Raw genomic sequence first — 27,832 nt, 5'->3', positions numbered from 1 at the left:
TGCTACCACGGTACCTGAGCGACGCGAACTCTGCACCAAACTTTCTCCGATGGTCCAACAAACAGCCACTGCGCAGGGTGCCATGGCCCCGGTTTACCCCGATGACCAGTACATGGGTTGGAACGAGTCGACCATGAACGGTGTCTCTGCTTACCCCGAAGGACCCTTGTACGACGCCGACGTCCTCTCATCGCTCCAAAACGGAGTCTACGCAGACGGACATCAAGTGTCAAACACGCAGCTTGTGCGTCGCCCGAACAACCATCAGTTGGCGACCCGCGGCGAGGTTGGTTACGGGCACCTGGCACAAAATGGATGGCAAGAAGAAGAAGAAGACCTAGAGGCTCTGGCTCTCAAGGCAAAAAAGGAAGCACAGGCGAAGAGGAAGCAAATCCCGCCATTTGTGCAAAAGCTTTCCAGGTAAGATGCCCGCACAAAATCATGTTCATCGCTGACTGTGACAGTTTTCTCGACAATTCCAACCACACCGACCTCATCCGATGGTCCGACGACGGCAATTCCTTCGTCGTGCTCGACGAGGACGAGTTCGCAAAGACCCTCATCCCTGAGCTGTTCAAACACAACAACTATGCATCCTTTGTCCGCCAGCTCAACATGTACGGGTTCCATAAGAAGGTCGGCTTGTCGGACAATTCGATGAAGCAGGCGGAAAGAAGAGACAAGAAGACGCCAAGCGAGTACTTCAACAAGTACTTCAAAAGAGGTCGGCCTGAGCTGCTCTGGTTGATCCAGAAGCCTAAGAATCCGCAATCTGGCGCCAAGCGCAAGCGTGACGAGGACAAGAAGCCTGACAGCGACGAGGAAGGCCGCAAGCTGGAGGGTGATGGTCTCGACAACCGCGGCCCAGAGATGCAGCTCATCCCCAAGACCGAGTACAATTCGATGCGCAACGAGATTCGCCAGCTACAGCAACAGCAAAAGCTGATTTCGGGCATCATCCAGCAGATGCGTCGTCAAAACGAGCAGTGGTTCGCCCAGGCCAGCCAGTTTCAAAAGATGCATGAGCGCCATGAGAACTCCATCAACGCGATTCTGACGTTTCTTGCGACGTTTTACAACCGCAGTCTTGAAGGTCAGAGCGGCGTGAACCTCAACATTGGCGACATGTTTCCCCAGTCCATCTCGCAGACCAACCAGAATCAAGGAAGCGTGGTTGACATGGGCGATTTCCAGGAGGTAGAGATGCCCAAAAACGCCCCCGGGCCGCGACCCAACAAACGACCTCTCGCTTTGCTCCCCCCGCCTACTGCCACCGACAAATTGCCCAGTCCTCGCATCTCACCGGCCAATGGATCCACTCGTCCGAGCGCCAGCCCCAAGAGTCAGCCAGCCCGGACGCCAAGCTTCTACAAACAGCAGCAGCAGCAACATGGGCCTCGCATGAGCGCCAGCCCGCAGACACCCCTGGAGAACCAGTTTTCGTCCGCAACTGCTAGTCCGGCTATCAAAGCAGAAACACCGCCGTCTCTCCAGGTCCCAGGCACTTCTGATGACATGATGTCCGTAATCAACTCGGTAAACGCCAGCTCCAACACCTCGAATGGCCCGCAATTTGATTTTCCCGCTGCACTGTCACACTTTCAGACGGCCGACGGCAACACGCCTCTCACTCAGCAACAACGCGAAGACATGCTGTCGTTGATGAATGCTGCGTCCCCTGGCCTCAACGGCGGACAAAACAATGCGCTGATGAATCCCAATCCGCCACCATTGCCGTCGCTGGAGCATTTTGGCGCTCACCAAGAGCAACTTGATGTGCTGCAGAGGCTGCAAGAGGAGCAAAACGCCCGGGTCCAAAGCCTCTCCGATCGGTTGGCGCCGATGAGTCCGCACGGCGCCATACCCGGTGTTGCATCGTACGATGCATCCTTGAACGGCCAAGCCAATGCTCCTCCCAGCGACTTTGACCTTGACTCGTACATTCACACGGAGCCTGAAAATTATTTTGGTGATACGACCGCAACCAACGGCACCTCCAGTTTCACGCCGCTTGCCAACGACGACAATGCCGACTTTGATTTCGGATCTTTCAGCGCAGACCTGGGAGCGCAAACCCAGGACGGCAGTCTCTTTGGCACCGACAGCCCAACGGACGTGATGCAAAGTGGCGGCGGCGTGGTCGAAAGCATTCCGAGTGAAGGTGCTACTCCCTCCGAGACGGACGCCGTGAATGCAGACAAGGAGCCGGCTGCGGCACCAAAATCGCCGAGAAAAAAGAGAAAGACGGGTTGAATTGCTCTGCTTTGACATATGCATTGAGTTTGAGGAATGGGCGGGCTTCTGGGTGGCTACATTTGCGCAAAGAGCAGGCGTATGGACGGTGCACAGGTACAGCAATGGGATTTGATGCACAACTGGGTCTCTGGCTACTACTACGGATTTGGTTTGGCGGCTTACCACTTATGAACTACTCTATTCATGACTTTCCCTCTCGCATTCCTGGGCTTGACTCGAAGACGCGCTAAAATCACTTTAGGACAACCCAGGGCTCACGCTTCGTCCTCATGATGACTAGTTCCCTAGGTTGAGCCGTTGGAAGGCATTCCACGGGGCGTTGAGGCGCAGTTTCACAAGACCTTCTTCGGAGCCGGACAAAAGTCCAGCAACGAGGCATTGAGTTTGGAGACAACAAAACTCACAATTCACGCGTGGATCCTTGTCGCCGTTGAACGGGGCAACTGACGGTGACAGGTCCCCATTACGCTGGACGTGAGGTTGTTTACATTCATTCAGACTGACGTCATTGGCGATCTTCAATCCGGACCCTCTTGTAGCTTGGTGTGCGAATCCGCCAGATACCTATAGGTACCTGTGATTCGCGCATGCAGTGGGATACGATTCGGTATCGTCTAGTCCCTTCCTGATCATGCGACAAGCTTCTGGAGGGATCTCGAAACAGCATGTTCCTTGGTGACGGGCTGGGATTTGGACATAAATTACCCTCTTGCCCGCATCTGTCGACGACACCAAGCAATCAACCACTCATCCATCACACCGCCGCGCTTCGATCGGTCGATGCAGGAACAGTCATCCATTACAGTATCGAGAAACGCCGAATCCTTCCCTCTGCTCCCCGCCAGCCACCAATATCGCGCCGCCCTCTGCGCCTTTATTCATCGTTGCTATCATTTTGGATTATTGTGGGCCTCTGCCTTTCCACATTGATCACCTCCTCCGCTGCAAGGCCAATGACGGCGTAGCAATGAGCCTTCAGCGTCCGACTCCCCGGGACGACTCGAGACGATACGAGAGGACGTCGAAACGAGGGCTGGGCAAGTTGTGAGCGAATGGGGATAGTAGAGGCGGAACTGCTCCGTGCATGTGTCTGTCAGCGTAAGTCGCCAGTCATGACGGCTGACTGGACGGCGCACAAGGCACAGGCACGTCGTCGGCATGCAAGCAAGGGACATCCCAGTATCGCGTCTACTGAACTGTCGTCCACTTATCAAGCACGACGGACAACCTCAGCAGAGAAACGACAGCAGCGGCCACATCCGCGGCACCGCTATCCCATCCAAGTTCGACGTTCGCATCCACTTGAGTCGATAAACCGTGGCTGATGAAACCAAAAGCCTCACCCGAAGGCGCCGCAAAGCGCCGATATTTTCCTGTAGTGGAGTCTGCTCGGGGATACTGCGGTGCGCAGCCGAGACTCTGCTCACTTCAGACATGTCGGCCCCAAGAGCAAAACACGTGCCTGCAAAGCCATGCGAGGAGATGGGTCTCGGAAGCTGTCTGCCGCGGAGGTACAGCTTTGGGGGCCAATTGCCATGTGGAAGGGATAAGGCTGCTCGGGGCGTTGGGAAAGGAGTGAAGGATTGCGGGAGGATGGAGGATGGGAGTGGAGAGCTCCACAGCCACGACCTTGTGGCGCATACACGCCGACTGGAACCTCAAGGATCCGCGCCCCGGAAGTTGTTAGAGACATGGAGGTGTTTTCGCGATGGACGACGCGGAAAAAAAGATGGAGATGTTGTGACGGAATGCTCTTGGCATCTCCGGAGCTTTGCCCTCGGCGCCGGCAGGCAGTTTGGAATATGCCACGCGTGGATCACATCAACACTCCAGCCAGTCGTCGACGGCACCTTCGCCAGTCCGCATGGTGAGAGTGGTTGCAAAGCAATCCCATCGCCCCTCTCCATCTCCTGCTCTCTGCCGCTTTCCAGTCCTTCGAACGGCCCCTCAAGATCTCCCAACTACTCTGCTATTTCGCGATCGCCTCTCCTCCTTTGCCTGGACTCTTTGAGATGCCTTCGCCCATTCCCTCCTTCAGCAGTCAACATGATGAAGAAGATTCTACAATCTTCGTGAACATTCGCTGTCCTTGCCTCCCTCGCCCCACCACTCCCCAAAGACCTGGACAGCGGATATCTCCCAAAACCGAAGCTACGCATCCAAACAGCCCACAACAGCCCACAATCAAGCCCTCACAGCAGCACCTGAACCAGCTATCCTTGACTATTATTTGATAATCAAGCTGGACATAGGTAAGCTGTGGTTGAGGCCAAGGCCAAGTTGACAGGTGAAATCGGGGAAAGCGAGGCCTTGAAGCCGAAAGGCCGGCGGCTGGATCGCCGACGTGCTTCAAACCTCGTCGCGTGGCTGTCCACCAAACGCCGGTTTCATGGATCGATGAAGTCTGGCCTTCAATGGGCAAGACATTTAGAAGGGCAATTGAAGATGAAAAGTGACTGGACTGTAGACACGCAACCGTTGGGAGAAGGATCAGGTAGGCAGCGAAGCAGTAGTCGCCCTGTTTGCCTGCCCGGAAAAGTCAGTCTACATGCCGGATCCTCTGTAGCGCTCTTCATGCCTGTCTCCTTCCTCTTTCTGCTTGCCGAGGCAAGTGCAAGTGCACACGAACTCAAGGGTCAGACAAATTCTGCAGGTTGGGAGATGGAAGCTGGGCTAGGGGAGGAGGGGATGGCACACCATCTAGTCCCCCAAATGCCTGATTCCTTCCCTCGTCTGTCTTGGCACGCCGAATCTCTTCTGTTCATCTGCTTGAAATCGGCCGCCCATCAATCAACAAGTCTAAAGACAGAGAAAGGCAAAGATTGCACAGCAGGTGATGAAGGGGCTCGAATGATTTCCGTATCTCTGCATTCAGACTTGGTGAGGCTAGCCGTAGAAGCGAGAAGGCAAAGGACAGGTCAATCAGAGTCAATCCAACAATCACTAATCAACGCTGGGTTCATCGGTTAGACCAGCTCAAGGCAGCAGCGCCTTTGCTCTCCTCATTCATTAAACAAACATCCACAACTCATTCCTACTGTACCAACAGCACAATCACAATCACACATCCTTCCCGCAGAGCTCGCAACCGTCTATTCCGAAGGCAAGCCCATTGGCCACCCCCACACCGCAGGATCCGGTCGACGCAGGGAACAGGGAGCCACCTGACAAGGTTGGACGTAGCGAGCTTCATGGAATTGTGTACTTTGCCATGACAGAATCCCATGCTGGCATCGCGGAATCCGGTCTGGACGTGTGGCTGCGGCTAGGGCCGTCTGTGGGCCTTCTGGCTCGCTGGCCGGCTGGCCAGCTCGAGTGGGTCGAGGGTCGAGGGCTGCGTGGGGCCTGATTGATCAGTCCGAACTCGTCGTCTGAGGCCGTTGAGCTTGGCCGACGCGAGCGAGCAGCTGCCTGTTTGACGCCGTCTGCTCACGGCTAAGTCCACTACAGCTGCTCTTGTCGTACGAGAGGATGCTGCGGTGGAGATGAGCTTGACGGCATCTCTGAGTCCGTGTTGGTGCTATCACACGCACTGCTGCGCGCTGATTGACTCACGGCTGGCCGCGCATAAAGGCGTACGTCCATGCGTGCAACATTCGCAGAACCACTTCTCCCTCGCATCGCGATGACTGCTACGATCGATGATTTTCAGGCTGCTAAGAGCTGCGTAGAGCACGCGAAGAAGAGCTGGGACGCGTGCACAGCGTAAGAGCTCGGTTAGGCGGCAGCAGATTGGGGGTGAAGTGCAGGATGGACGGGGCAGGGCTTCTGTCAGTGCGCGCAGCCGCAGTGAGCTGGCATGCAGCTTGCTCAGTATGGCATCATGAACATTCATGTCTATCTAAGTGTCAAAATGGCGGCCTGGGAGTGGATGGAGGACGCGGTGGTGCCCACAATTTTGAGCTTCACTTCTGCGTCGTCGGGCCACTGCCTGACACGCGGCGTCATGGGTAATCGAGATCAACACGACGGGCAGTGAAGATGACCTCGGAGGTCTCTAGATTAGCTCGGGAGTCATTTACCGTTGTAGTCGCATTTTCTCGTCTGCTTGATTCGGGTTTTGTGGGTTGAGGAGTTGGAAAGGAGGCCACATGACTGCACGGCAGATCGAACGTTTCTATGGTGATCTGAAGAGTATTCCAAACATAGTGGTTCTAGGCTCGCTATTGTAGCAGGGTCGTTCGCGCTGCGTGTCGGTGGCGGTGGCGTGTAGACAGGTTGTTAGATTCAGGGGACGTGGTGAAGGTTCTTGGTCAAGGTTGCGAGAGAGGACAAGTGTCCTAGATTTCGCCACCATGGCGAATATAGCTTGCATGTGCTGGTGGTTGCCTCCGCTCTCGTTCTGGCCTCTCTCATTTTGCGGAGGCAGGTAGGTGAGACGTGGCTTCCAGTTCTGAAGAGTTTTCGCTTCCATGTTCTCGGCATTTCTCTTTCCAAGTCACCAGCATATCTGCATACCATTTTCGCTAGTGTCTCATCGTTTTGACAAGAGCGTGGAAGTATCTTCTGGCCATTTGTGTTTACATTGTTTCGAATGTGCTGTCTTTGTCTACCCAGTGGTTGCCAGAAGCAGCCGAAATAATTCCAATCATGTTTTCAAGACAGCTAGCTGGCTCAATTTCGGCAGACCTTGCGCGACTGCCTTCCTCATAGCACCATCTTTGAAGGGTCTTTGATCAAAAATCACCACAAGTACTCAATCCTCATCTTTCGCATGCTCCCTGTCTACGCTGAGAATAAGTCTCAAAAATGGCCCCTCATTCTTGCAATATATCAGGACTTGCTTCTCAGCTCCGGAAATTCACCGACCCGCGTCAGCTTGTGAAGTCGGTGCGAAGAATCAACAGTCAAGCTAGGAGGAGGTCAAACGGCGGATTCAGTCCTCAGTCCCGCCGCCGCCGTAAAAGAAGAAGGATTGGTTCAGCTATTGAAGATCTTCCACTGGAGCTTCTATGGATCATTTTCGAAGAATTGAATACAAAAGGTCTGTCGAGAGTCTCAAAGGCATCAAAGTCGCTTCGGTGGGCTGTCGAACCCATTCTGTACGCCAGGATTTCCGTAAGGCCTCGGCCTTCTTCTCATTCCTATGATCAAACGCCGCGAGAAAAGATCAGATTGCTTCTCAAAACGTTGGTTCATCGTCCGGAACTGGGCGAGAGGATTCGGCATTTGTTATTGCCTGATTTTCCTTGCCCTTGGAATGCGCAACCTGGAGCGACTCAATCATTGTATCAAGTTCTGCTCTCCAGGGTTCCAAGACTACAACGGTTGAACTTGCGCTGGGGAGTCAACCCATTGCAGCTATTTCGAAGCTCGTCCGACAATGGAGTCTCGGCGTTGTATTCTATTTCGCGCGACGTGTCTCCTGTCGTATTTCCTCACGGGTTTGAGTTCCTCAAGGATCTGACAATCGGCCCAGATCCTAACCGAGTCGAAGAACACCATGAAGAATTGGAAGACCTGGTCCCCCTTCTCTATTTGCCTTCTCTCAAGACCTTGATTCTTGACTCCTTTGGCCTGATTTGGACTCACGCAAACTATCGACTGCCCTGTGTCAGCTCCGGAATCAAAGTCTTGAAGCTGATGAACACCACAATGTCGGAGTACCCAGACATGAACAAAGGAGTATCCAAGTTCGATTTCTACGGTAGACAGTCTCAAAGGTGGAGCAAATTTCGGCCAGCTCTCAAGCCATTTGTCTCGTGCATCAAGAGCTTGCAGGAATTCTCGTGGGAATTTGATCCAGCGGAAAGAATGGGGGACCGTGTTTGCGATGTTGCGGAACTCTTATCAGACCTCCAATGCCATGCTCACAGCCTCAAGCGACTAATCATTGACATGGGTACCCAATGGGAGGAGGGACTTGGGAGGCATCGGATCGAGTCGCTGAAAGATTTTACACAACTCTCGTCTCTGAGGCTACCCTTCTTTGTGCTGCTCGAAACCTTTTACGATTTCGACCCGATCGACAACATTCCAGCCTTTCTACCTCCCAACCTGCAAGAATTGGTCATTTGTCCCACGGGAGCCCGTCTGGCACCTGCCGTCCGTCTTGCGGTGTGGTTAGAAGTGAAAAGACGCTTTGAAGATTTCTTCCACGAGCCAGAAAAGCTGTGGATTGGATTCCGAACCAAGCGATACGGCGGATTTTTCGATAAAAGGTACTTTTCTGATGAAGACTGGCTGGAACTGATTGCGCCGATTCCGTACGGTGACGAAGACGACTTCTCTTTCAAATCATTGGATCTTACGGTTGCGCTGCGTGACGTTCCAGGGACCAGCTTCAGGGACTTCATGGGACATTACATGAAGATGTACCATGATCACTTCACGAAGGCTCGGGAGACGCAGGAGGAATGATTTTGAGAATTCAAGCTGTCTAATTCAGCAAAGAGGTCGTACTATACAAGTTGGTTTGCTTACTCCAATTTATTTTTGTGACTTGCCATGCTTCTGACTCTCGGTATCACACCCTTGTCCAGCACCATCGGCCGCTCCGACTACGGATCCTCGTCGAACACCATTCGACTGCCAGGTTTGATGATCTTTTGGTGAAGACAAAAGACTTTCTTCCTGGATGTGCTTTTGTCCTCCCATTCGCCCAACTCTTGAGTTTGCGGTCCCAACACTCTCCCTGATCGATGCCACCCTTCTACGCGCTTCCCTGGCTTCTAGCTCTACCGGCAATGCCACGCCATCTTTCTCCGTCGCCATCCTTCCATATCTCGACACAAAGGGGCCATTTGAGGCGCCGCCGTCAAGACTGCTCGAACCACGGCTGAACCTCGTATCTTTCATGCTGCAACGAGGCTCAGCCTCACTCTGGTAGGTCCCAACACCATCCCAACCGAACTGCAGCGTCGAGTTGATTGTTGGGTACGCAGACATGTCGGGCGATGCTGTCATGTGTGGCGTTGACATGATAGGTCCTCCTGCAGCTTTGGGGAAGCCGTCGAGCTCCGGGACTGCACATGTCTTTTCTCCATCAACGTCGGTGGCTGTGTCGTAAGAGTTGACCCTCGCCTTCTTTTTCGAGTTGACTTCTGGAGACGCCGTAGAGTTGGATTTCGGGTCATGCTCTGCGGAAAAGAGGTGGACGACCCAAGAACGGGCTCTACCAGAGACGGAGTTTCGTCGATGGGGATACAGGTCCTGGTTTGCGTTGTAGGTGTTGCTTTGGATGGAAGTTTGGTCCCTCCTTTTGCGGCGTCTCCGTAGGAAAAGTAGAATGACTGCGCCAAGCACCAGGGGTATGGAGATTCCAAGCGAAATGGCGATGGCGAGAATGCTTTTCGTTGACGAAGACTTATGGTCTGAACCATCTACGCAATATCCATAGCGGATTGTCTGACAGGTCGGGTCGGGTTGCGAGTAGTTCATCCACACCGTAGTGGTGGCGACGTCTCCAGCCGAATCCGTTGTGACGGCAACGGACACTTCAGCTGAGGAGGATGGATTTTGAAGAATCCTTGTGGTCGATGCCTGCGAAATCGTAGCCAAACCGACGCTGGTGACGGTTCCGATTACTGACGAGGGAATGTCAGGCAGCTGAAATGATGCAAGGGCAGGATGTTCGTTTGAACAGTTCCTGGATATGTTTAGCGAGTCGATTTGAAAGATGTTGCACGCAATGGCCTACCCTGAGTTGTCTCCGTTGCAACAGTACTTATCGTTTCCCATATCAATGATGGCACAGTTCCCCGAATCGGTGCTGTTTGGGGTGTCTTTCCCAGTAAATCTGCAGAGAGAGATGGGGTTTAGCTCCAACCAGAAGTTCTTGTCACATTAGACACAGAGCCATACCCAATTCCATCGCAGAATTTTGGACAAGCATCCGAATCCCAGTTCTGGTCGGTGCAGGTGTATCGTCCGAGTTCCTTGGTGTCCGGGTTTTGACACATCCAATTCGAAAGGCAGACCCAATTCAACGGGCAACACATACTGAACCCGTCATTGCGCGTACAGGGCCCATCGTTTAGAAACCCATGGTCGTCCATGCTCACTTTCCCATTCGGATAGTAGCAGTTTTGCCCCAGTACAACCAACGGGGCCTGTGCGGCGAAGAGAGTGGTTCGAAGGGCCAGCGTTGGTCGGACCATCGCTTCCAATTGTGGCGAGCTGGCTCGCAATCGCATTCAAGATGAGCGATATGGCCCGCGCCTGTCAATGATGAAGAGTCCAGGTTATGGGAGAAAAGTAGACGCAAAAGGTGAAATGGGATGGAATGGGCGCAGCAAAGAACAATGGAAAAGCAAGCACAAATATCTGTGACGACGCGGTGTAGCACACGACCACAGACAAACACCACGGACATCGAGAATCGAGAGCACTGGCGCGGGAGCATGCCCATTGCGTCAAGTGACATGTGCGTGTTCTCCAATCCGAAGCAAACTGGACGCTTTTTGAGCTTAGCAAAGGTTACACAGCCGGATAGCAGCATTCTGGTGAAGTCAATGGTTGAGTTTGATTCGCTTTCAAGGAGTGATCAGAGAGTGATTTGTGAAAGGTGCAGCGGGCCGCCAGATACAAATGGACAAAGTCTATGGTTGAGTGGCGGAGGTGCAGTGATGATGAGCTGGTAGTGAAATCGGTTGGCAGCACACGTCGAGATGGTTTCCACTCAGCCACCATCCGGCAAGTTGCAGCACAGTAGATCGCAAAGAAAGTGTTGATTCCAGGGCAGGGTGCTCGAATGCTCCGCGCAATTATATTCTTGGACTTGGTCGTTTCGCGATTTGAATGCTGAAGTCGAGATGTATGTGTATAGGGAGCATTCAAGCATTCCTGCGATGCCTCAGAGTTGACATGTCTTTTGCGACCCACTGTAGCAGCATATTGTGCTCATGGAGAACATAGCGATATTCCACCTCTATAAGTGCATCCAAAGGGAGCCGTCTGACGTCCGCAGAGAATAGAACGGGGCCCCGGGGGCTTTCCAGTGACGCCAAATCGGAAGCTCGACAGACCAGCGTCGGAAGCGAGGCAGAAAACAACGGAAGCGGGGCCCCAGCTCGCCTAGGATCAAGCTCTCCAACGTTGGACAATTTCCGGGAAACGATCAAATGCGGAGGTGTTAGAGTTGGGCGCTTTACCCATTCGTTCGATGGCGGCGCGATCTCCCCACAGCCTTCCTTGCACGCTGCCCTCGCCGAGCCCGTTTCCGTCATGCTGTCTCCACGAACCAAGTCCTACGCTTCCCCGTGGGCGCCTCGGCTGCGGCTCTGTCTGGAGGGATTGGAGACTTTGGGTGGAGATTTTGGGAAAGGACTTTGGAGATAAAATGGCGGGATGGGTGTCAGACTCCACAAGCCGATTTTGAGGACGGATTCTTTTGCAATTGCTCTGGTCTTGTGCATCTTCCAAAGCAGTCAATTTTACGGCTCCACCATGTTTGCAACAAAACCCGTCATCGTTTTCGCACCCGCCGCCTGGCACGGCCCTGACTGCTTCTCATCCACAATCGAACTTCTTTCCAAAAATGGCTACACGTGCGTCTGTTGCAACCTGCCCAGCTTGGGCTCAGAGCCGCCACTGGAGAATTGGGATCCCGACGTCGCCGCAATCCGCAAGACGGTGAAGGAGGTGGTCGATTCGGGGCGCGATGCCGTCGTCGTCTTCCACTCGTACTCAGGGCTTCCCGGCGGCGAGGCGATGAAAGGGCTGGATCGAAGCTCGCGCGCGCAGGCTGGACTTCAGGGTGCCGTGATCCGGCTCGTGTATCTGGCTGCCTTCTTCGCGGATCCGGGCATGGCGCTGATTGACTACTTGGGTGGTCAAGATCTCCCATGGTTCGATGTCCAGGTATGCTGATTTGCCAACATTGGCTCTCCCTCTTGCTGACAGACTGATGTAGGACAAGAAAGTGAGGCCTTTGAATGCCCAGGAGATTTTCTACAACGACCTTTCCCCAGCGGAAGCTGACAAATGGGCGGCGAAGATTCCCCACCACTGCTACCGCACGTTCTACTCCAGAGTGACGCATCCGGCCTTCAAGGATGTGCCGAGCACCTACCTTATCTGCGAGGCAGACAATGCCATTCCCATGCAAGCGCAAGAGTCGATGCTGGAGAAGGTCGGGCAGGGCCGGTTCGAGATTGAAAGGTGTGCTGCAGGGCACAGCCCGTTTTTGAGCATGCCGGGGTTGACTTCAGATGTCATCCGGAGAGCAGCAGGGGAGAAAGACTTGAACAGTGACGTGAGAAAAGACAGTGTCAATTTGTGAGACGTCTGTGATCAAGGAGTTGGCGTCGATAAACTGTATTCATTGACATGTAAATTGAAACTGTGAATTAGCTCGGAGTCCGAAGATAATCGAAAATTGTGAAAACAGTCTGGTGTGGCATATCAGGCCCTCATCACCGTCAGAGCGGGATAGGAATGTCGATTCGAAAACATATCGAAGTCAAGGCAAAGTGGGAATCGTAAGAGGCGATATTGATAGATGTGAGGTGATGGTTGATGTTCAGGTCGTCAGCGCCGCGCCCAAGCTTGAGATGTTTAGCCACCATTCCCGAAAAGGCAACGCATCGGATCTTTTCGTCATTGTCCAGGCATCTCAAAGCTTCGCATTGCAACACCAAACATCACCTACACACTCCAACGTCTCTCTCGCCTTCACGTCGCGGTCGCCTCGTACCTACGAACGCCTTCTACCTCCCACATCGACCCGCAAACCTCCCCACGCAACCGCACATCATGGACGGCATCGGCGGCAGCGAAGTTGCTTCCAAGCTGAACAACCTCTCGCCGGGAGAGATGAAGGAGCTGCAGCAGTTCGTTGAAGCCGAGTCGCAAAAGGCGCGGATGCAATCAAGTGCGTTTCCCTGGCTCTCCGCCCCTGCATCGCGGACGGCGAATGCGATCGAGTCAAGAAAAGAATGACGCTGACTGACCGCGCGCTACAGCCGTCCACGAACTCACCAACGTCTGCTTCCGCAAGTGCATCACCAGCAAGATTTCGTCGGGCAAGCTCGACAAGTACGAGGAGCCGTGCATGCAAAACTGCGTCGACCGCTGGATGGACGCCAACCAGACCATCATCAAGTCGCTGGAGAACCTGAAGCACTAGAATGGAGGATGTGGTTTGGAGGACAAGCGGTGGACATTGGGAAAAGTTGGACGGAGGTCGTCACAAGCACGATACGGACATCGGCATCAGAAAGCGTAGAGCGGATACAAGAACCATTCAAAAAGTACGGCATCTCGCCATGTACGATAGACACAAGCTGGAGAAGATCTCAACTCCGCCTCAGAATTTCACAGAAAAGTCACATTTCAAAAGTCAACGTGCTTCATTGGGAGGTTGAAGCGGGTATCGAAATCATTTTGTTCCCGTCATGACAGTAGATTTGGCTGTTTTCCGAGCGCTATCCACGAATAACCCAGAGGACCGATTTTTCCCGGACGTGCCTGTAGCAGCCAGCCGCTAAACTCCTGCCCTGTCCTTAATTCATGCCCAAATTTTTCATATTGCGCTTAGACAATGTTGAGCTTGGAAGCGGCAATGTCGAGGGCGTCGGCGTCGGGGGTGAGGCGGACGAAAGCCTTCTTGCGGCCGTCGGGGCTAGATATTGTCAGACTGGGTTGTCTCAAGGTCACCGTTTCTGCTTACCGAATCAGGGTGTTGATCTTGACGGTGTCAACGTCGTAGAGCTTCTTGAGGGCCTCCTTGATTTGGCGCTTGTTGGCCTTGGTGTCGACGATGAAGACGAGGGTGTTGTTCTCCTCAATCTTCTTCATGGCGCTCTCGGTGTTGAGCGGGTGGATGATGACCTTGGAGGCATCGAGGCGGGGCTCGTGGGGGATGCTCTTGCGCGCATACTTGGGCGAGCGCGACAGCTGGAGCGTCTTGGGCTGGTGGAAGGAGGTGCTAAGGCGAACCTTGCGGACCTTGTGCGAGTTGACCTGTAGAGAGAGACAGGCCGTGAGCGATTGGTGCTCACACGCCACTGGAGAGAGTCCTTACACCGCGAAGAGTAGCCTTGGCCGCGGCAGAGGCCTTAGCGGAAGGCTTGGAGGCTGCAAATTGTTAGCTTTGCGCTCGTCCATGGTGTCGCGACCGATTTTGGCGAGATTTCGCATCCGCAGCTTCAATACAGTCGACGCAGAGAGTTTGATACTCACGCTTCTTGTTGTCCTTGGGGGCCATTGCTACTGTCGTTGTCCGGGAGGGATGTCGTCGGTGTAGAGGAAACAAGTCGAAAGCGAATTCCGTACATCCAAGTTGAAAGTTCGCTCGCTCGCTTAGCAACCCAAAACGCGACTAGCGCGCCAAGACCACTCCAACGACTGCCTCGCAAGACCATGCCCATCACCACCTTTCGATTTTCTTCATTCAAGATGCCGTAAACACCAATGGTCGCGTCAAAGCGCAAGGCCAAAAGCCGCACGCCAGGCCTCCTCTCGCATACGCGGTCGCCGCATCTCGTCAACAACAAGGCAAAGTCCGGCCTATCTGCCAAAACCACTGCCTCGATCATTCGGACGCATCACCAGCTGCAAAAGGCTCACGCGCAGGCCGTAAAAGCGGGCGACACGACCAAGGCGGCCGAGATCCAGAAGCAGATTGATGCCAATGGCGGGTTGAAAAAGTACCAAATCGCCAGCATAACGGGGCAGAGCGCGGAGCGCGGCGGAGACAGCAGTCGGTTGCTAGTTGAATGGCTCGAAGATTTACGTCTGCCCAGCGCAACCAAGGTCACAGGCTCGAATAACGGAGGGGGATCCGCAAAACGTGCCTACGATGTCCTTGAAGTTGGCGCTCTCTCCACGACGAACGCTTGCTCGCAGCGGCGCTATCTGTCCGTCACGCGCATCGACCTGCATTCGCAAAGCCCAGGCATCCAGCAACAAGACTTCATGGCGCGCCCACTACCCAAGAGCGACGCTGAACGCTTTGACATCATCTCGCTATCGCTGGTGTTGAATTACGTGCCGGATGCTGAGGGCCGTGGGGAAATGCTCAAGAGGATATGTCAGTTTCTGCGTGCTCCGTCGGAGCGGGACGAGTCGCAGGAGGAGCCCTTGCTTACGCCCTGTCTCTTCTTCGTGCTTCCCGCACCTTGCGTAACAAACTCAAGATATCTGGACGGCCCACGTCTGTTGCGCATCATGGAGAGCCTGGGATTTGTACTGCTGCGCGAAAAGGTGACATCCAAGCTGGTGTACCAGCTGTGGAAATGGGCTGGGAAGCCGGACGGAAGACCGCAAAAGTTTGCCAAGGTTGAAGTCAACCCAGGGGCCAAGAGGAACAACTTCTGCGTCGTGCTCAAGTGAGCTGGTCTGAAGAGGTCGTGGCACATTGAAGCGCACATGCATCGAGAAATGCAATAAAAATCAGAAACTTTTGTCTACTACATCCCAGTGACCAACCTGAATACTTTTGAGCCCATTCGACACCTGATCCAACGCCTTCGCGGTGGAGACTGCGCACAACGTCCATCCACAGCACCATCAAAATCCCAAGCTAAGCGCATCTCCGTCTTTACTCTTTTCGCCTCGGCAGATTCACAGCACAGACCATACCCACAAAACGATTCGATTCCCGGTCCTCCACGCGCGCCCTCGGTCGCAGCACGCACCGTGCCTCTCTCAAAAACAGTGGGCCGGCGCAGACGGCGGAAGGGCAACCGACCTCACGCGATCGGATGGTTGATGCGAATGCGACGGGGACCCGATGATTACTTGAGATTTTTATTTCTTCCTTCCGACATGCTGATTTATAGATTGCTGCTGGTCCAGGGGGCTAGACGCCGCTTCGCCGGGCAGCGCTGAGCAGGGATCGGAGATGATGATTCCTTTTGATAACGCGGTGCGCGCGCATGTGGGTTGCTGTTTGAAGGGCGGCCAGGCGGCTGGGGCGACGTTTCTGTTACGTAGTTTGGATGCGGGGGAACGTTGCGTGGTGTGGTTTTATTTTGTACGAGAAATGTAGGCGCAGGCGCATGTAGGAGGACCTTTGTTTGTAGGAGAAAGTGAGAGGTAGAGGTTTCGGAAAAAGAGCAGACAGACAATCCACCAGCGCCAGGGCAATGCAAAGGACGACAGGAGACAGCAAGGTAGGTCGGAGTTCTGTAGGAAGCACGCGGAAAGCAGACAGATTGATATACAGCAGTTGCACAGAAAAGGAAATATACAGAGAAGGAAAGACCCCCTACTCCTCAGCTCAACCCATCTTCTCAATGACCTCTTTCGGCAGGCAAGCAAATATCGTGCTTATAACCGCCATCACAGAGCTCACAGCAATCAGGGCCCAGGTGCCCCAACGCTCCATGCGGCCAATCTCCTTTCCAAACAGCTGCAGATGGAACGCAAGGGGGAGGATGATGCAGATGGTAAAGCAAGCCACAGCACCTAGCAGCGCCATGATGCGGTCGAATGCAGGAAACACAATGGCAATTGCAACAAATGCGACGGTCGTGCCGAGACGCACCACCAGCTTCAGGATGCCGCGATTGAGGCCGCTGGTGCCCATGAGGGTGTTAGCGGCAGGCAAAGACCGCGGGTCGAGTCCAAGGAAGAGCTCGAGCGTCGAGATGATGGGGCGCGCGTTGAGCGGGATCTTGGTCAGTGGAATGATGGCGATGCCGGCGACGATGAGGACGGAGAGAGCGCGCGGGTAGCCGGGAGTTGTGAGAATGTTGGAGGTGATTTCATCGCGCACGGCGTCTCCAAACATGAGCAATCCCACGACGGCCATGGAGAGGTCCAGCAGGAAGGTGAAGATGTAGGTGATGTTGACACCGCGGCGGTACTTGTACGGGTGTCGCATGTCGCGGTAGATGTTGGGAAAGACGGAGTGCCCGCCCCATGGGGACATGAGTAGGCCAAAGCTGAGCGGAACAGTCGCCCAACTTTCCGGGAACAGAAACGTCTTTGCAGGCTCCTGGAGTGAGCCCGGCTGGTGCGGTTTAATGGCGCCATCAACGAAGACCATGAGGACAACTGCAGCTGGTTAGTGGCTGAGATCATGGGGTTTGAATCAACTTACTCCCTAGACAGCACAAAATACCCAGGACGCTAGTAAAGCTGAGCAGACGCAAAGGTAAAAATCCGAGGGGAATCAAGATGATGCCGCAGACAATCTTCCATCCAATGATGCCAACGTCCGGAATCAGGCCGTTGAGCGTGTCTGCAAACAAGACAACAAGCGCGACGCACGTCGCCACGAGCTCGAGCGTGAATAGAATGCTGACTGCCACTCTTGCACGCTGCCCAAAAGAGACGTATGCCAAATCCGCAAATGTGATCAGTGAACTGTCAACGTCGAGGCATTTTGCCAACAGTTTGGCCGTGTAAGAGGTGGTGACGGCCGAAAAGGCAAAGAAAACAAGGCCGATGACCCATCCCGAATACTTGAGAGCCAGCGGCAGACTGAGAAGCCCAACGCCAATCAAAACGTTGACTGAGTTGAAAATGGTCTGCGGCAGCGTCGACTGGCCGACGACGACGTTAATGATTTGGCCATCTTCCTCGACCTGCTTGACAAGAAGCGGCTCGCGGTCCTGATCAGGCTTGCTGGAGCCCTTGGCCTGCTGCTCTGCAAAAAGTCGGCCCGCATGGCGCATAGAAGGTTCGTTTAGGCGGTCCCGCAGGCTGCTGCTGAAACTGGTGCCATAGCTGCCACCGAACGGCGACGAGAGTGATGGTTCAATGGCAAAGATGTTGTCGTCGCGCAACGAGCCCGTTCGCGACGCATTGAGACGATCCTGGGTCGAGCTGCGAGTGATCACGCTGGGAAACTGTGAATCGTCGGTGCCCGGGTCGTCTTGCGTCACAACGGCGCTGTCGGGAGCTCCTCGTCGCGACTCGTTCTCAAAGGCGGCGCGGAGTAACGACCGCCTCTCGCCTGGAGAAGCTTCAATGTCGCCATGTCGCGTTTGGCCAACTTCGTCGTTGTCGTCGGTGATTCGAAACGTATGTTGCACTGGTGCTACTTCTACAAATCCGGCGGCCCGCTGCCAGGAGCGTGCGAAATTGTCCAAGCTGTTGACTCCACCTGCGGCGCGGAGCGAGTTGAAGCGCATTGATAGGGAGGACCTAACGGAATGAGCACGGATTTGCAGAGACTGCGGGACTCACGCGTACCTTCGCTCCCTAAGCTGATGGCCGTCGAGGCGGTTGTTTTCATGGCTGCTGCGGCCTTGACGGTCCGGCTCCTCGTCCCATTGGACGCGACTGCTGGCGGTAGACTCAAAGGATCCGGCGCGGACTCCGTCGTACTCGTCCCAGGTGGTGGGCTGCTTCCGGGGGACGTCCATGGGAGAAGAATTGGCAGCAAGAAAAAAAAGGGAAGAGCAGCAGGCCAGCCAAAGATATAAAAGCAGCCGGGGTGGTGGGCCGGTGTTGGGCGATAACTAGCTTGGTTTATCTGGTGGAGCTAATGTTTGACACGCGCGAATTAGACGACGGGAGCGGCGGCGGGATTTTGTACTTGTAAAGAAGTATAGATTGGAAAAGATGTTTATCGACAGGAAGAGAAGCGGTGGAGTCGCTGCGCCGTGAATCGAGCATCCATGGCGTCCATCGGAGCCGCGTCCACGGATGAGGGAGTGTTTGGTCAGGATGCGCCAAGGTGCGGGTCACAGGGATGCAGCGATAAAATTTGCGGTGCAGGTGGCCAAAATGATTTCGTTATTCCTGTTGTGTATTTTTTTCATCGTCGTGACTGTTGTGTTTCTGGTAGTGGTGGCGGTTCTGACTGACTGTTGACTGTTGACCACTGGTACGGTCCATCTGGTCGGGCACTCGTTGGTTACCCGTCGATTCCCTGTGGATCCGCATGACGCTGGCCCTCACAACAAGCGAAGGACAACGGAATAATACCAGAACCAGCAGAGCCCAAAGCACCAACTTTTGTCCTCTCGTCCGGATTCCATTGTCCATCCCCGACACTCCTCTCACCCTCCTCCACCACCCTGCCCCATCTCTCGACGTCTCGCTCTCCCCGCAGTCGTCGAGACTCTTTGCTGGCCTTTTGCACCTCAGCACAGCACCTGCGCGTCCGTGTGCCCACTGCGCTGCAAAACTCGCCTCGACCCCTCCGCCCCGCCGTCTTTCGGCACCACCGCCATCATGAGCTCCCAGCAGCAGCAGGCCAACGATGCCGAGAAGAACATTGAGATATGGAAGGTCAAGAAGCTCATCAAACGCCTCGAAGCCGCCCGCGGCAATGGCACCAGCATGATTTCGCTCATCATCCGTGAGTCGCTCCGCGCCGACTCTGACTGCCGCCGCACAAGCGCTGACCAGTCCGCCTCGCAGCCCCAAAGGACCAGATTTCGCGCATTTCCAAAATGTTGGCTGAAGAATATGTACGACGCCGACCCCGTGTCCCTGTGCTTCACTAATCATCTTTAGGGTACCGCTTCCAACATCAAGTCGCGCGTCAACCGTCTGTCCGTCCTGTCCGCCATTACCTCGACCCAGCAGCGCCTCAAGCTCTACTCCAAGGTCCCTCCAAATGGCCTCGTCGTCTACTGTGGTGAAATCATCACCCAGGAGGGCAAGGAGCGCAAGATCAACATTGACTTTGAGCCCTTCAAGCCTATCAACACCTCGCTCTACCTCTGCGACAACAAGTTCCACACCGAGGCCCTGAGCGAGCTGCTCGAGTCGGACCAGAAGTTTGGCTTCATTATCATGGATGGTAACGGAGCCTTGTTTGGTACTCTGAGCGGCAATACGCGCGAGGTTATCCAGAAATTCTCCGTCGATCTGCCCAAGAAGCACGGCCGTGGTGGTCAGTCTGCGCTCCGTTTCGCCCGTCTGCGTGAGGAAAAGCGTCACAACTACGTCCGCAAGGTTGCCGAACTGGCGGTCCAGAACTTCATTACCGCCGACAAGGTCAACGTGGCTGGTCTGATTCTCGCTGGTTCCGCCGACTTCAAGAACGATTTGAACCAGTCCGACCTCTTTGACCAGCGTCTCCAGGCCAAGGTTATCAAGGTCGTCGACGTCTCGTACGGTGGCGAGAACGGCTTCAACCAAGCCATCGAGCTGGCCTCGGAGACTCTGAGCAACGTCAAGTTCATCCAGGAGAAGAAGCTCATTAACAAGTACTTCGAGGAGATTTCTCAGGACAGTGGCAAGGTCTGCTACGGTATCGACGACACCCTCAAGGCCCTCGAGCTCGGCGCTTGCGAGACTTTGATCGTTTATGAGAACTTGGAGGTCACGCGCTGGACCCTGAAGAACTCGGAGGGCTCCGAAGTCATTCTCCACACCAACAAGACCCAGGAGGAGGACCGTACCAACTTTATGGACAAGACCACTGGCCAGGAAATGGAGATTGTTGACCAGCAATCCTTCCTCGAGTGGCTCGCCGAGAAGTACCGCGACTTTGGCGCGACCCTCGAGTTCGTCTCGGACCGTTCCTCTGAGGGCAACCAGTTCGTCAAGGGCTTTGGTGGCATTGGCGCCATTCTGCGCTACAAGGTCAACTTTGAGCAGCTTGCCGATTACAGTGACGATGACGAATTCTACGATGATTGACGGTTTTGTACCCTCGCAGTGAGCGAGGAAGCTCTCCCAGAGAATGTTGCTCCCGGCACTCTGACGGCTCTTCCTCGCGCCGAGCGTCGCGTTGGCGCTCAGGAGCTGGAGAATGGTGTCGCACCGTTCCCATGCCGCTCCATGTTGTAGGGAGTCGAGACACGAAGACCTCGGTGAGTATCGGAGACAAATGACTCCATGCGCACGCTGACCTTTGACATCAGAATGCTCAAGAAGGCATCAGATGAACTAGTCTGGACGGTACTTGCTCGGACTCGTGATACCCACGGCATGGCTTGGAGCCAGGAACGCGCAGGGCGTCCTCGCTTCAAGACGAAAAGAAGTGGGCAGGTTACGGAAACGCTTTCAACAGAGCAGAAGAGGTCTTTTTGATTACCTCGAGTTCATTTCAGATTGTTTACGTAGTGACCCCATGGGTCAGCAATAAAGTGGTGATTTCCTTACAGACGTGATTTGCCCAGCTGCTTCACCGCTCGGCCCGATGTGCTTAGCGCCTCGGGCATTTTTGGCGGCCATCGGTTTTCAAAGACACCTTGATAAAGGCCATCACCGCCATGTTATCACAATTGAATTGACTTTTAAGCTCTTTTCCACGACGGTCGCCATGACTCAAGAGACTGTCGCCTTCCTGGGCCCAAGGGCCTCGTATACACACCAGGTATTGACTTTTCGTATTGTCATCACATATTCGTTGGCTAGCGCGGCTTCATGCTAAACTGCCGTCTATACATGGTCAACCATTTTCTTGCACTAAGTATTTCAGGCAGCACTCGACTCGTTTGATGAGCAAAAGTACGACTTGCGGCCGGTGGTCAACATTGAAGACGTCTTTGCAGCAGTCCAGTTCAACGAGGCCTCATATGGAGTCGTGCCGATTGAAAACTCATCCAACGGCGCCGTCATCTTCACGCTTGACCTCTTTGCCGACCTGAAAGACCGGTATCCAGACATTTTGATTTGCGGAGAAGCCTACGTCCGCATCGAACATTGTCTGCTTGGTCGGGCGCCGCCCAAATCACCCATTGCCAGCGACGTCTTTTCTTCGCCAAATGACTCTGGCGCCGCGACTCCCACGCTGGACTCTCCAGACCCAGCGAAACCGCAAACCAAGCCGCTGGTCAGCATCAGTCACGTGAAGAAGCTGTACTCGCACCCGCAGGCATGGGGTCAATGCAAGAGCTTCCTCAACACGTATCTCAAGGGCATTGAGAGGCAGGACTGCTCATCGACATCGCGAGCGGCGGAAGAAGCTGCAAAAGACGAGACGGGACGAAGCGCCGCCATCTCGAGCGCCACGGCAGCCAAAATGCACGGGCTTGACCTGCTCGCCCGGGGAATCAACGATTTTGACGACAACACGACGCGCTTCTTTGTGCTGCGGCGACGCAGCTCGTCCGAGATGGAGACGCTTGCCGACTCGTTCTCGCCGCGTGATCACGTTTCTGGCGAGTCGGACGACGACATGGATAGCTACAAGTCGCTCGTTTCCTTTACGGTCGAGGGAAACAACCCAGGCGCCTTGGCCGACTCGCTCGGCGTCTTCAAGCCATACCGCCTCAACCTCACGAGTGTCAACACCAGGCCGAGCGGCGTTGAGAAGTGGAACTACATTTTCTTCGTCGAGTTCCGCGGCCGCCGGCTGCAGGGCACGAGCGGAGCTGTCAATAGTGCGCTGGCGGGTCTGGGCAAGGTGGCCAAAAGCTGGAGGTGGCTAGGAAGCTGGCCGAGCAAGTCGACATAGCATAATCTCGTCTCTATCAAAAATCATGGGCGGAGTTGCCGAATCGGGAGCGCGGGGGATGGCGGGGATAACCGGGAATAAAAATGGGCAATGTTGCCGCGACCTCGGGTGGCTTCTCCACCTCGACTCACCACCGCGCCGTCATGTAGCTATTACATCTGCCTCTGGCGGCCAATTCAAGCCAATTCAATATCAATTTCAACCATGGTCGCTTTCGCCCCTCTCTCACGTCCCGTGTTGCGGAGCTTCGCGCGCACATCACCGCTGCGCTGCCTCTCCACTTCCAACCTGAAAGACACGCTCTTCCCGCACCGCCTGCCTCCAGTGTATTCTGACCTGACGCCGTCATCCTCACACGCCCTTGCCATTACGCTCTCGTCCTTCCTCCCCGCGCAGTGGACCACCGCAAGCCCTGTTGCGGCGCTCCCTCGCAACAACGCTGGCACCCCCGCCTTGCCGCCGCCCTCATCCTCGCTCCCGCTGGCGCCCTCCCACCACCTCGTCTACTTCAATCCGGCCATTCCCGCTGAATACCTGCTTCCCGATGGCACGGATCCGTTGCAAAGCCCTGGCTCGCAGTACCCGCGGCGCATGTGGGCTGGCGGCTATGTCCGCTGGGGGGAGCGCGCGGTGCCGCTGGATGGCAAGAGATGGGTGTGCGTGGAAGGGATCAGAGATGTGACGGTAAAGGGTCGCGAGGGCGAGGAGAAGGTGTTTGTGGGCATAGAGCGGCGGATTGGGCAGGCGGATGGCGTGGAAGAAGGGAGAGAGGGGTCGGAAGACGCGGTGCGGCAGAGGCTGTGGGCAGAGAATGAAGAGGAGTGGGGCGAGTCGTGGCTGATTGAGAGGAGGAACATAGTCTTCATGCGCGGACGCAGCCCGGCGGAAGCGAAGGCTGAAGTCGCCAAGGGCGGAAAGGTGGTCAAGCGTAAGTCGTCCTTGTTCCAATCGCAGACTTTCTGGAACCGATGAGGACTGACATGTGGTGACAGCACAACATGCCCCTGACTTCTCGCACACCATCGTACCCACGCCATCTCTCCTCTTCCGCTACAGCGCCCTCACCTTCAACGCCCATGCCATCCACCTCGACCCAGCTTACTGCCGCGACGTCGAGGGCCATCGTGACCTGCTCTTCCACGGGCCGCTGTCCCTGACATTCCTTACCACACTGCTCCACAACAGCATCGGGCCAGGCAGGCGCGTCGCGTCGATCGAGTACCGCAATGTCGCGCCGATGTATTGCAATGAGCCAGTCAAGTTTTGCGGACGCAAGGCGGCGGACAAAAGCAATGGGGAGGATGGAATGGAGAGGTATGATGTCTGGGTTGAGACGCCCGAGGGTGGGCTAGCAGTCAAGGGGACTGCGTGGACGACTGCGGCGTAGTGAGATGCGAAAGAGGTGTGGGAGCGTGGGCTAGATTGGTAAGAGGCGGACGGTATGAGCATGGACGAAGAGATGACTGCTTATGGAAATTGGAAAGAGGATTCGGGAGTTGGGACTAAATGAAGAGGTTGGAAATGAATGGCTTTACATCTGGCAGCAAACAGATGTTTTTGGTCTCCAGATGCTTAAAGGGCCTACTTTGGATGTCCTGCATCTTCTGTCTTTGCGCGGGACTATAAGATGGAGGAGCATCAACGTGGATTCCCACTGGAGGTGTCGATTTTGCAACCACCTCCATCTCAATGTCACTCCACAATCGCGCCAACATCGTCATCGCTGCGTCCATCACGGCGACACCCGTTTGCAGATCTCCATATGCTTGCAATGGCCTCGCGTACCAAGCACAGTCTGGCTGCCCTAGCACACCAAAATACCGCCCCGTGGCCCCAAATATAGCGCCTCGACGCTCAACTCTGGGACCGGTCGTCGGCTAAGGCAAAGCTTGGCCGCTCATTCCTGGGAAAGGGTCTAGAGGGTCGCGAATGTTGCCGAGTCTGGTGCCCTGTCCCTGTGGATGTATGACTGGCGTTTTGCCTCCACTGGCGAGATGAGCGCGTGGCTGTGGCTGTGGCCGGTGAGGTGGATGAAATTTGACCCAAGCCTGCTAATTTGGGTACAGGCACATGCGATTGACTTGAAGGTGGTCCGGTCCATATTTATGTATCGAGACAGGCACAGAATGTTCGATCATCTCGTCTTGGATGGGCAGCAAGGTCAGCAGTTGTAGCCGCGTTCCTATATATCCTCTATCAACATTGTCCCAAGGCTGGTATTGCATCGTTACCCAAGTTTGCCCCGCAATCAACACTTCAGAGTGCTCCTCTGTCGTCTGGAGAACAAAAAGGGTCCAGCAAATTAGCGCTTAGAAGGCATCAAGCCACCTTTTAACGCAACCAGAACTGACAGATAGGCACATCCCACATGCGTGCCATGCTACGTTATCTAACAATCCAGCATATCCCGCACAGCTCTGGTAATAGAGCACCATCCTCAATCAAATTCGGAATATCCTCGTCGTCAGCTCTGTGAGCGACAATATCCAACACCATGGCAAGCACCGACAAGAAACCGGCCGCGACCTCGGCAATCAACGAACGCTACAGCACCCTCGAGGTCGACCACAGCAGCGACCTCCCCGAAGCCACAGGAAAGTCCTTCGACCGCGCGGCATATAAAAACGATGGCAGCAATGCCCCTGAAGTTGTCCAATCCTCGCAGCCGCCATCTATGCTGTCACCAGGAGCAGCAGCATCACAATCGGACCCACGATACTCGTACGCTTCAACCCCAGGTCAAAGCACGGGTGCTCCGTCTGATGCGCGCTTCTCGTACGCGTCCACGCCGTACGCTCCTCTTGCAACGAGCAGCCCTCCGGCCAATGGTCCTCCCACAGCGCTCGAGCAGGGAGATGCAGGAATGAAGAGCGCCTTCGACCATCCGCGAGCAAAACGCAAAATATGTGGCATCCCGCGCCGCACATTTTTGTTGTGTCTGGGCATAGTTTTGGTCTTCATAGTGGCCGCGGCAGTGGGTGGTGGTGTTGGTGGTGTGTTGGGTAGTCGGCATGCGTCAGACTCGTCTGATAGCAATGACGGCGAGACAGGGAGTGGCAGCGGAAACAGCAGCGTACAGACGACGACTCGGTTGATGACCGGCTCAAACCTTGCGGCGATAAACTACACGGATGGTAGTGGGGTGCAGCGGCATCGCGTATATTATCAGACAGCCAGTTTGGACCTGGCGGCTGCGGAGTGGGACGGTACGAGTGGGAACTGGTCAAGTGCGCAGATTGTAAGCTTGGGAAGTGGGAATGATGTGCAGGCAAAGAATGGCACACCGATTGCCGCGTATGTGTTTTGGCGCGCGAACGGTCAAGTATGTTTTCCTCCCTTACACTACCCCTGACCGACCCCTGATTTCCCCTGTTATTTGTCAAGAGAAAGACGAAATTGAAAGCTGACCTTTACACAGCACTCATTCCACCTCTCCTTCCTCGATCCCTCCAACCTTGTCCGCGCGTACATATCCTCCATCTCCTCACCCACAAATTGGACACTCTCAAGTGCCGACTCCCTCGTTCACGCCACGCCGGACAGCAGCCTCGCCGCTTACGGCACGGGCTGCTCCATCTGCCTCGACGGCGCACACTTCCTCCTCTACCAAGACAACTCGAGCGCCATCAACGTGCTCGCCATGCAAAACATCTCCAGCACCTCGTCCTCCTTCACCTACAACAACGAAAAATCCGCCTCCTACAACGCCCCCTTGACCATCCTGCCGAGCGGCAGTGGCGCTGCAGTCCCCGGTTCCGCTCTCGCAACCGTCCCCATCTTCCCCGTGCAGGGCAACGAGCCCAAAGCCGCCGTCTACGCCAACGTCGCCGGTCTGCAGGAAATCTACTTCATCCCGTCCGACAGTCCGCAGTGGCAACCGCTCTCCTCCATCTCTTCATCATCCTCCGCCTCCGCAGCGCTGAGCCCGACTGCGGGCATCGCCGCCTTTGCGCGTGACGTCAACGACACGCTCGAGATTGCGGTGCTGACGAGCAAAAGCGGTGGTGGCGTCGCGGCCACGTACTGGGACGGGGCGGCGGCTAGTTGGGGCAGGACGGCGAGCGTTCAGGGGATGAGTGGTGTGGATCAGAATAGTGTGCTTGTTGCGAGTCAGGCGGGGAGGGTGTACGGGTACGCCAATGGGCAGCTGGTCGAGTGGAAGTTTAATGGTGGGCCTGGGCAGGACAATGCGGCTGGTGCAGATAAGTGGGAGAGGGTGGGTGTTGTGCCGGTACAGTAGGCTGGTGGATGAGCGGGACGGTGAAGGACTGTGGAGTGTTTGTGGTGGGTGGAAGTTGGACTAGATATCCATTTAGTTCTTGGGTTCATGTTATAAGAATGATGATCACACAGCATTCACAAGCATCCTGAATCCGCCCCCCATCATGGTGATGCAGAAGAGTGCCGTAGTCGAACAATGACATGTAATCGGACCCCGGCAAGCGGCGTGACCTGACAAGGAAAATGTTGGACTTTGCTACGCCACCCGCCCAAATCATGGGCTACGGACAAACAAGAAAGAAGTGGATCAGTCCTTGCGGATCTCTCTTCTCACAGGAGATGGTTCGACGACCTTCTAGAGAAGGAGCTGCACTTCCTGCTGCTGAAGAAGATCATACCAAGTGCGGCTGCTTTTATACCCCTGAGTAACACGCTAGTCGGGCAGTTGCGCCCACGTGGCCATGGCGAAGGCAGAAGGTATGGAAGTCACGAGCGCGAGCCTCGCAGTTGCGTCGAGGAGTATATATTCCCCTCTAAATCTCTGCAGTCTTCTACAGAATCGACAGGGCTGGCAAAAGTGTTACGCCAACGACGTCAACAGTGCTCTAACTGTGTGTTCTCGGAAATTTATTGACGTCCAGGACTTCTACTTGGTGGTCCCAGGGGCAGCGTGGCATGATATGGCATTTGGAGTGGAGGTCATTTAAGCTGAAACGCTTGTCAAGCAGCAGCGTGATTGTAGTGACGATGGAAAGCAGCATGATCTTGAAGTACTGGAATACACTCACTGGGAATAAGAGTCTTGCAGGGCCATGAGAGTGTATCATGGATGAGAGTTGTCCTTCTGACCAATGGAACAGGAAGTGGCCGAGTTTTATATGCGCATGTCCAAGTGCGAGCGCTCGAATGCTCCCTGTCCGTGTGCATTTGATTTTAGCGACTTAACCAAGTCGGCTTCAGTTCCTATCTTCAACGCATCATGTGCTTGAATGCTCCCTAGGCGCGTGCATTTTACCTTGGCTGCTTTGCTCAGTCACTCCAACAAGTTGCTCTTTTCAACGCATCAGGCGTACGAATGCTCCCTATGCGCGCACGCCTTTA

The 27,832-nt window shown here is 54.9% G+C and overlaps 14 protein-coding genes across 14 annotated transcripts; 11 read left to right on the top strand and 3 right to left on the bottom strand.

Annotated features, from left to right (window-relative positions):
- Positions 1 to 97: 97 nt before the first annotated feature.
- Positions 98 to 1,953, top strand: BKA78DRAFT_229814 (uncharacterized protein; the record flags this gene model as incomplete). Its single annotated transcript, XM_066883753.1, has 2 exons — positions 98 to 420; positions 465 to 1,953. Coding segments are annotated over 2 exons (1,812 nt in total), but the record flags the coding sequence as incomplete, so codon positions are not given.
- Positions 1,954 to 3,456: 1,503 nt separating this feature from the next.
- Positions 3,457 to 4,493, top strand: BKA78DRAFT_11969 (uncharacterized protein). The gene has a single exon (XM_066882405.1). The coding sequence runs from the start codon at positions 3,691 to 3,693 to the stop codon at positions 4,330 to 4,332; it is 642 nt and encodes a 213-aa protein (XP_066749355.1). The 5' UTR covers positions 3,457 to 3,690; the 3' UTR covers positions 4,333 to 4,493.
- BKA78DRAFT_11970 (uncharacterized protein) lies at positions 4,494 to 5,503 on the top strand. Its single transcript, XM_066882406.1, has one exon. The coding sequence runs from the start codon at positions 4,654 to 4,656 to the stop codon at positions 5,224 to 5,226; it is 573 nt and encodes a 190-aa protein (XP_066749354.1). The 5' UTR covers positions 4,494 to 4,653; the 3' UTR covers positions 5,227 to 5,503.
- Positions 5,504 to 7,005: 1,502 nt separating this feature from the next.
- On the top strand, positions 7,006 to 8,616 carry BKA78DRAFT_291328 (uncharacterized protein; the record flags this gene model as incomplete). The annotated part of the gene is made up of 1 exon (XM_066885879.1): positions 7,006 to 8,616. The coding sequence occupies one exon, from the start codon at positions 7,006 to 7,008 to the stop codon at positions 8,614 to 8,616; it is 1,611 nt and encodes a 536-aa protein (XP_066749353.1).
- Positions 8,617 to 8,670: 54 nt separating this feature from the next.
- BKA78DRAFT_302471 (uncharacterized protein) lies at positions 8,671 to 9,467 on the bottom strand. The gene has a single exon (XM_066887448.1). It carries the CDS (start codon positions 9,175 to 9,177, stop codon positions 8,686 to 8,688), a length of 492 nt encoding a protein of 163 aa, XP_066749352.1. The 5' UTR covers positions 9,178 to 9,467; the 3' UTR covers positions 8,671 to 8,685.
- Positions 9,468 to 11,643: 2,176 nt separating this feature from the next.
- Positions 11,644 to 12,695, top strand: BKA78DRAFT_359079 (Alpha/beta hydrolase fold-1; the record flags this gene model as incomplete). Its single annotated transcript, XM_066892369.1, has 2 exons — positions 11,644 to 12,057; positions 12,110 to 12,695. The coding sequence occupies 2 exons, from the start codon at positions 11,644 to 11,646 to the stop codon at positions 12,476 to 12,478; spliced, it is 783 nt and encodes a 260-aa protein (XP_066749351.1). The 3' UTR covers positions 12,479 to 12,695.
- A 256-nt stretch (positions 12,696 to 12,951) lies between these two features.
- Positions 12,952 to 13,324, top strand: BKA78DRAFT_348714 (Tim10/DDP family zinc finger-domain-containing protein; the record flags this gene model as incomplete). The annotated part of the gene is made up of 2 exons (XM_066890682.1): positions 12,952 to 13,069; positions 13,161 to 13,324. The coding sequence occupies 2 exons, from the start codon at positions 12,952 to 12,954 to the stop codon at positions 13,322 to 13,324; spliced, it is 282 nt and encodes a 93-aa protein (XP_066749350.1).
- A 407-nt stretch (positions 13,325 to 13,731) lies between these two features.
- Positions 13,732 to 14,404, bottom strand: BKA78DRAFT_291325 (60S ribosomal protein uL23; the record flags this gene model as incomplete). The annotated part of the gene is made up of 4 exons (XM_066885878.1): positions 13,732 to 13,819; positions 13,868 to 14,160; positions 14,222 to 14,274; positions 14,380 to 14,404. 4 exons carry the CDS (start codon positions 14,402 to 14,404, stop codon positions 13,732 to 13,734), a joined length of 459 nt encoding a protein of 152 aa, XP_066749349.1.
- Positions 14,405 to 14,562: 158 nt separating this feature from the next.
- BKA78DRAFT_302462 (putative methyltransferase-domain-containing protein) lies at positions 14,563 to 15,614 on the top strand. Its single transcript, XM_066887447.1, has one exon. It carries the CDS (start codon positions 14,611 to 14,613, stop codon positions 15,529 to 15,531), a length of 921 nt encoding a protein of 306 aa, XP_066749348.1. The 5' UTR covers positions 14,563 to 14,610; the 3' UTR covers positions 15,532 to 15,614.
- Positions 15,615 to 16,420: 806 nt separating this feature from the next.
- BKA78DRAFT_245104 (transmembrane amino acid transporter protein-domain-containing protein) lies at positions 16,421 to 18,515 on the bottom strand (the record flags this gene model as incomplete). Its single annotated transcript, XM_066884095.1, has 3 exons — positions 16,421 to 17,199; positions 17,246 to 18,294; positions 18,343 to 18,515. The coding sequence occupies 3 exons, from the start codon at positions 18,513 to 18,515 to the stop codon at positions 16,421 to 16,423; spliced, it is 2,001 nt and encodes a 666-aa protein (XP_066749347.1).
- Positions 18,516 to 19,472: 957 nt separating this feature from the next.
- On the top strand, positions 19,473 to 20,847 carry BKA78DRAFT_11875 (peptide chain release factor eRF/aRF, subunit 1). The gene is made up of 2 exons (XM_066882383.1): positions 19,473 to 19,568; positions 19,615 to 20,847. The coding sequence occupies exons 1-2, from the start codon at positions 19,551 to 19,553 to the stop codon at positions 20,746 to 20,748; spliced, it is 1,152 nt and encodes a 383-aa protein (XP_066749346.1). The 5' UTR covers positions 19,473 to 19,550; the 3' UTR covers positions 20,749 to 20,847.
- A 502-nt stretch (positions 20,848 to 21,349) lies between these two features.
- Positions 21,350 to 22,644, top strand: BKA78DRAFT_302456 (prephenate dehydratase). Its single transcript, XM_066887446.1, has 2 exons — positions 21,350 to 21,427; positions 21,533 to 22,644. Exons 1-2 carry the CDS (start codon positions 21,374 to 21,376, stop codon positions 22,508 to 22,510), a joined length of 1,032 nt encoding a protein of 343 aa, XP_066749345.1. The 5' UTR covers positions 21,350 to 21,373; the 3' UTR covers positions 22,511 to 22,644.
- Positions 22,645 to 22,714: 70 nt separating this feature from the next.
- Positions 22,715 to 23,897, top strand: BKA78DRAFT_291320 (uncharacterized protein; the record flags this gene model as incomplete). The annotated part of the gene is made up of 2 exons (XM_066885877.1): positions 22,715 to 23,438; positions 23,503 to 23,897. 2 exons carry the CDS (start codon positions 22,715 to 22,717, stop codon positions 23,895 to 23,897), a joined length of 1,119 nt encoding a protein of 372 aa, XP_066749344.1.
- Positions 23,898 to 25,483: 1,586 nt separating this feature from the next.
- On the top strand, positions 25,484 to 26,903 carry BKA78DRAFT_302454 (uncharacterized protein). The gene is made up of 2 exons (XM_066887445.1): positions 25,484 to 25,832; positions 25,929 to 26,903. Exons 1-2 carry the CDS (start codon positions 25,605 to 25,607, stop codon positions 26,748 to 26,750), a joined length of 1,050 nt encoding a protein of 349 aa, XP_066749343.1. The 5' UTR covers positions 25,484 to 25,604; the 3' UTR covers positions 26,751 to 26,903.
- The last annotated feature ends 929 nt before the right edge of the window (positions 26,904 to 27,832 follow it).

The sequence above is a fragment of the Phyllosticta capitalensis genome (genome assembly GCF_038381095.1).
Source record: "Phyllosticta capitalensis strain CBS 128856 chromosome Unknown BKA78scaffold_1, whole genome shotgun sequence".
In the NCBI taxonomy this organism is placed as follows: Eukaryota; Fungi; Ascomycota; class Dothideomycetes; order Botryosphaeriales; family Phyllostictaceae; genus Phyllosticta; species Phyllosticta capitalensis.
This window is presented reverse-complemented; position numbering and strand designations above follow the sequence as displayed.

Coding starts and splice junctions, on each gene's coding strand:
- BKA78DRAFT_11969 (XM_066882405.1), top strand. CDS start 3,691: ATGTCGGCCCCAAGAGCAAAACACGTGCCTGCAAAGCCATGCGAGGAG.
- BKA78DRAFT_11970 (XM_066882406.1), top strand. CDS start 4,654: ATGAAGTCTGGCCTTCAATGGGCAAGACATTTAGAAGGGCAATTGAAG.
- BKA78DRAFT_302471 (XM_066887448.1), bottom strand. CDS start 9,177: ATGTCAACGCCACACATGACAGCATCGCCCGACATGTCTGCGTACCCA.
- BKA78DRAFT_302462 (XM_066887447.1), top strand. CDS start 14,611: ATGGTCGCGTCAAAGCGCAAGGCCAAAAGCCGCACGCCAGGCCTCCTC.
- BKA78DRAFT_302456 (XM_066887446.1), top strand. CDS start 21,374: ATGACTCAAGAGACTGTCGCCTTCCTGGGCCCAAGGGCCTCGTATACA. Junction 21,428..21,532: donor GGGCCTCGTATACACACCAG/GTATTGACTTTT, acceptor TAAGTATTTCAG/GCAGCACTCGACTCGTTTGA.
- BKA78DRAFT_302454 (XM_066887445.1), top strand. CDS start 25,605: ATGACCGGCTCAAACCTTGCGGCGATAAACTACACGGATGGTAGTGGG. Junction 25,833..25,928: donor TTTGGCGCGCGAACGGTCAA/GTATGTTTTCCT, acceptor ACCTTTACACAG/CACTCATTCCACCTCTCCTT.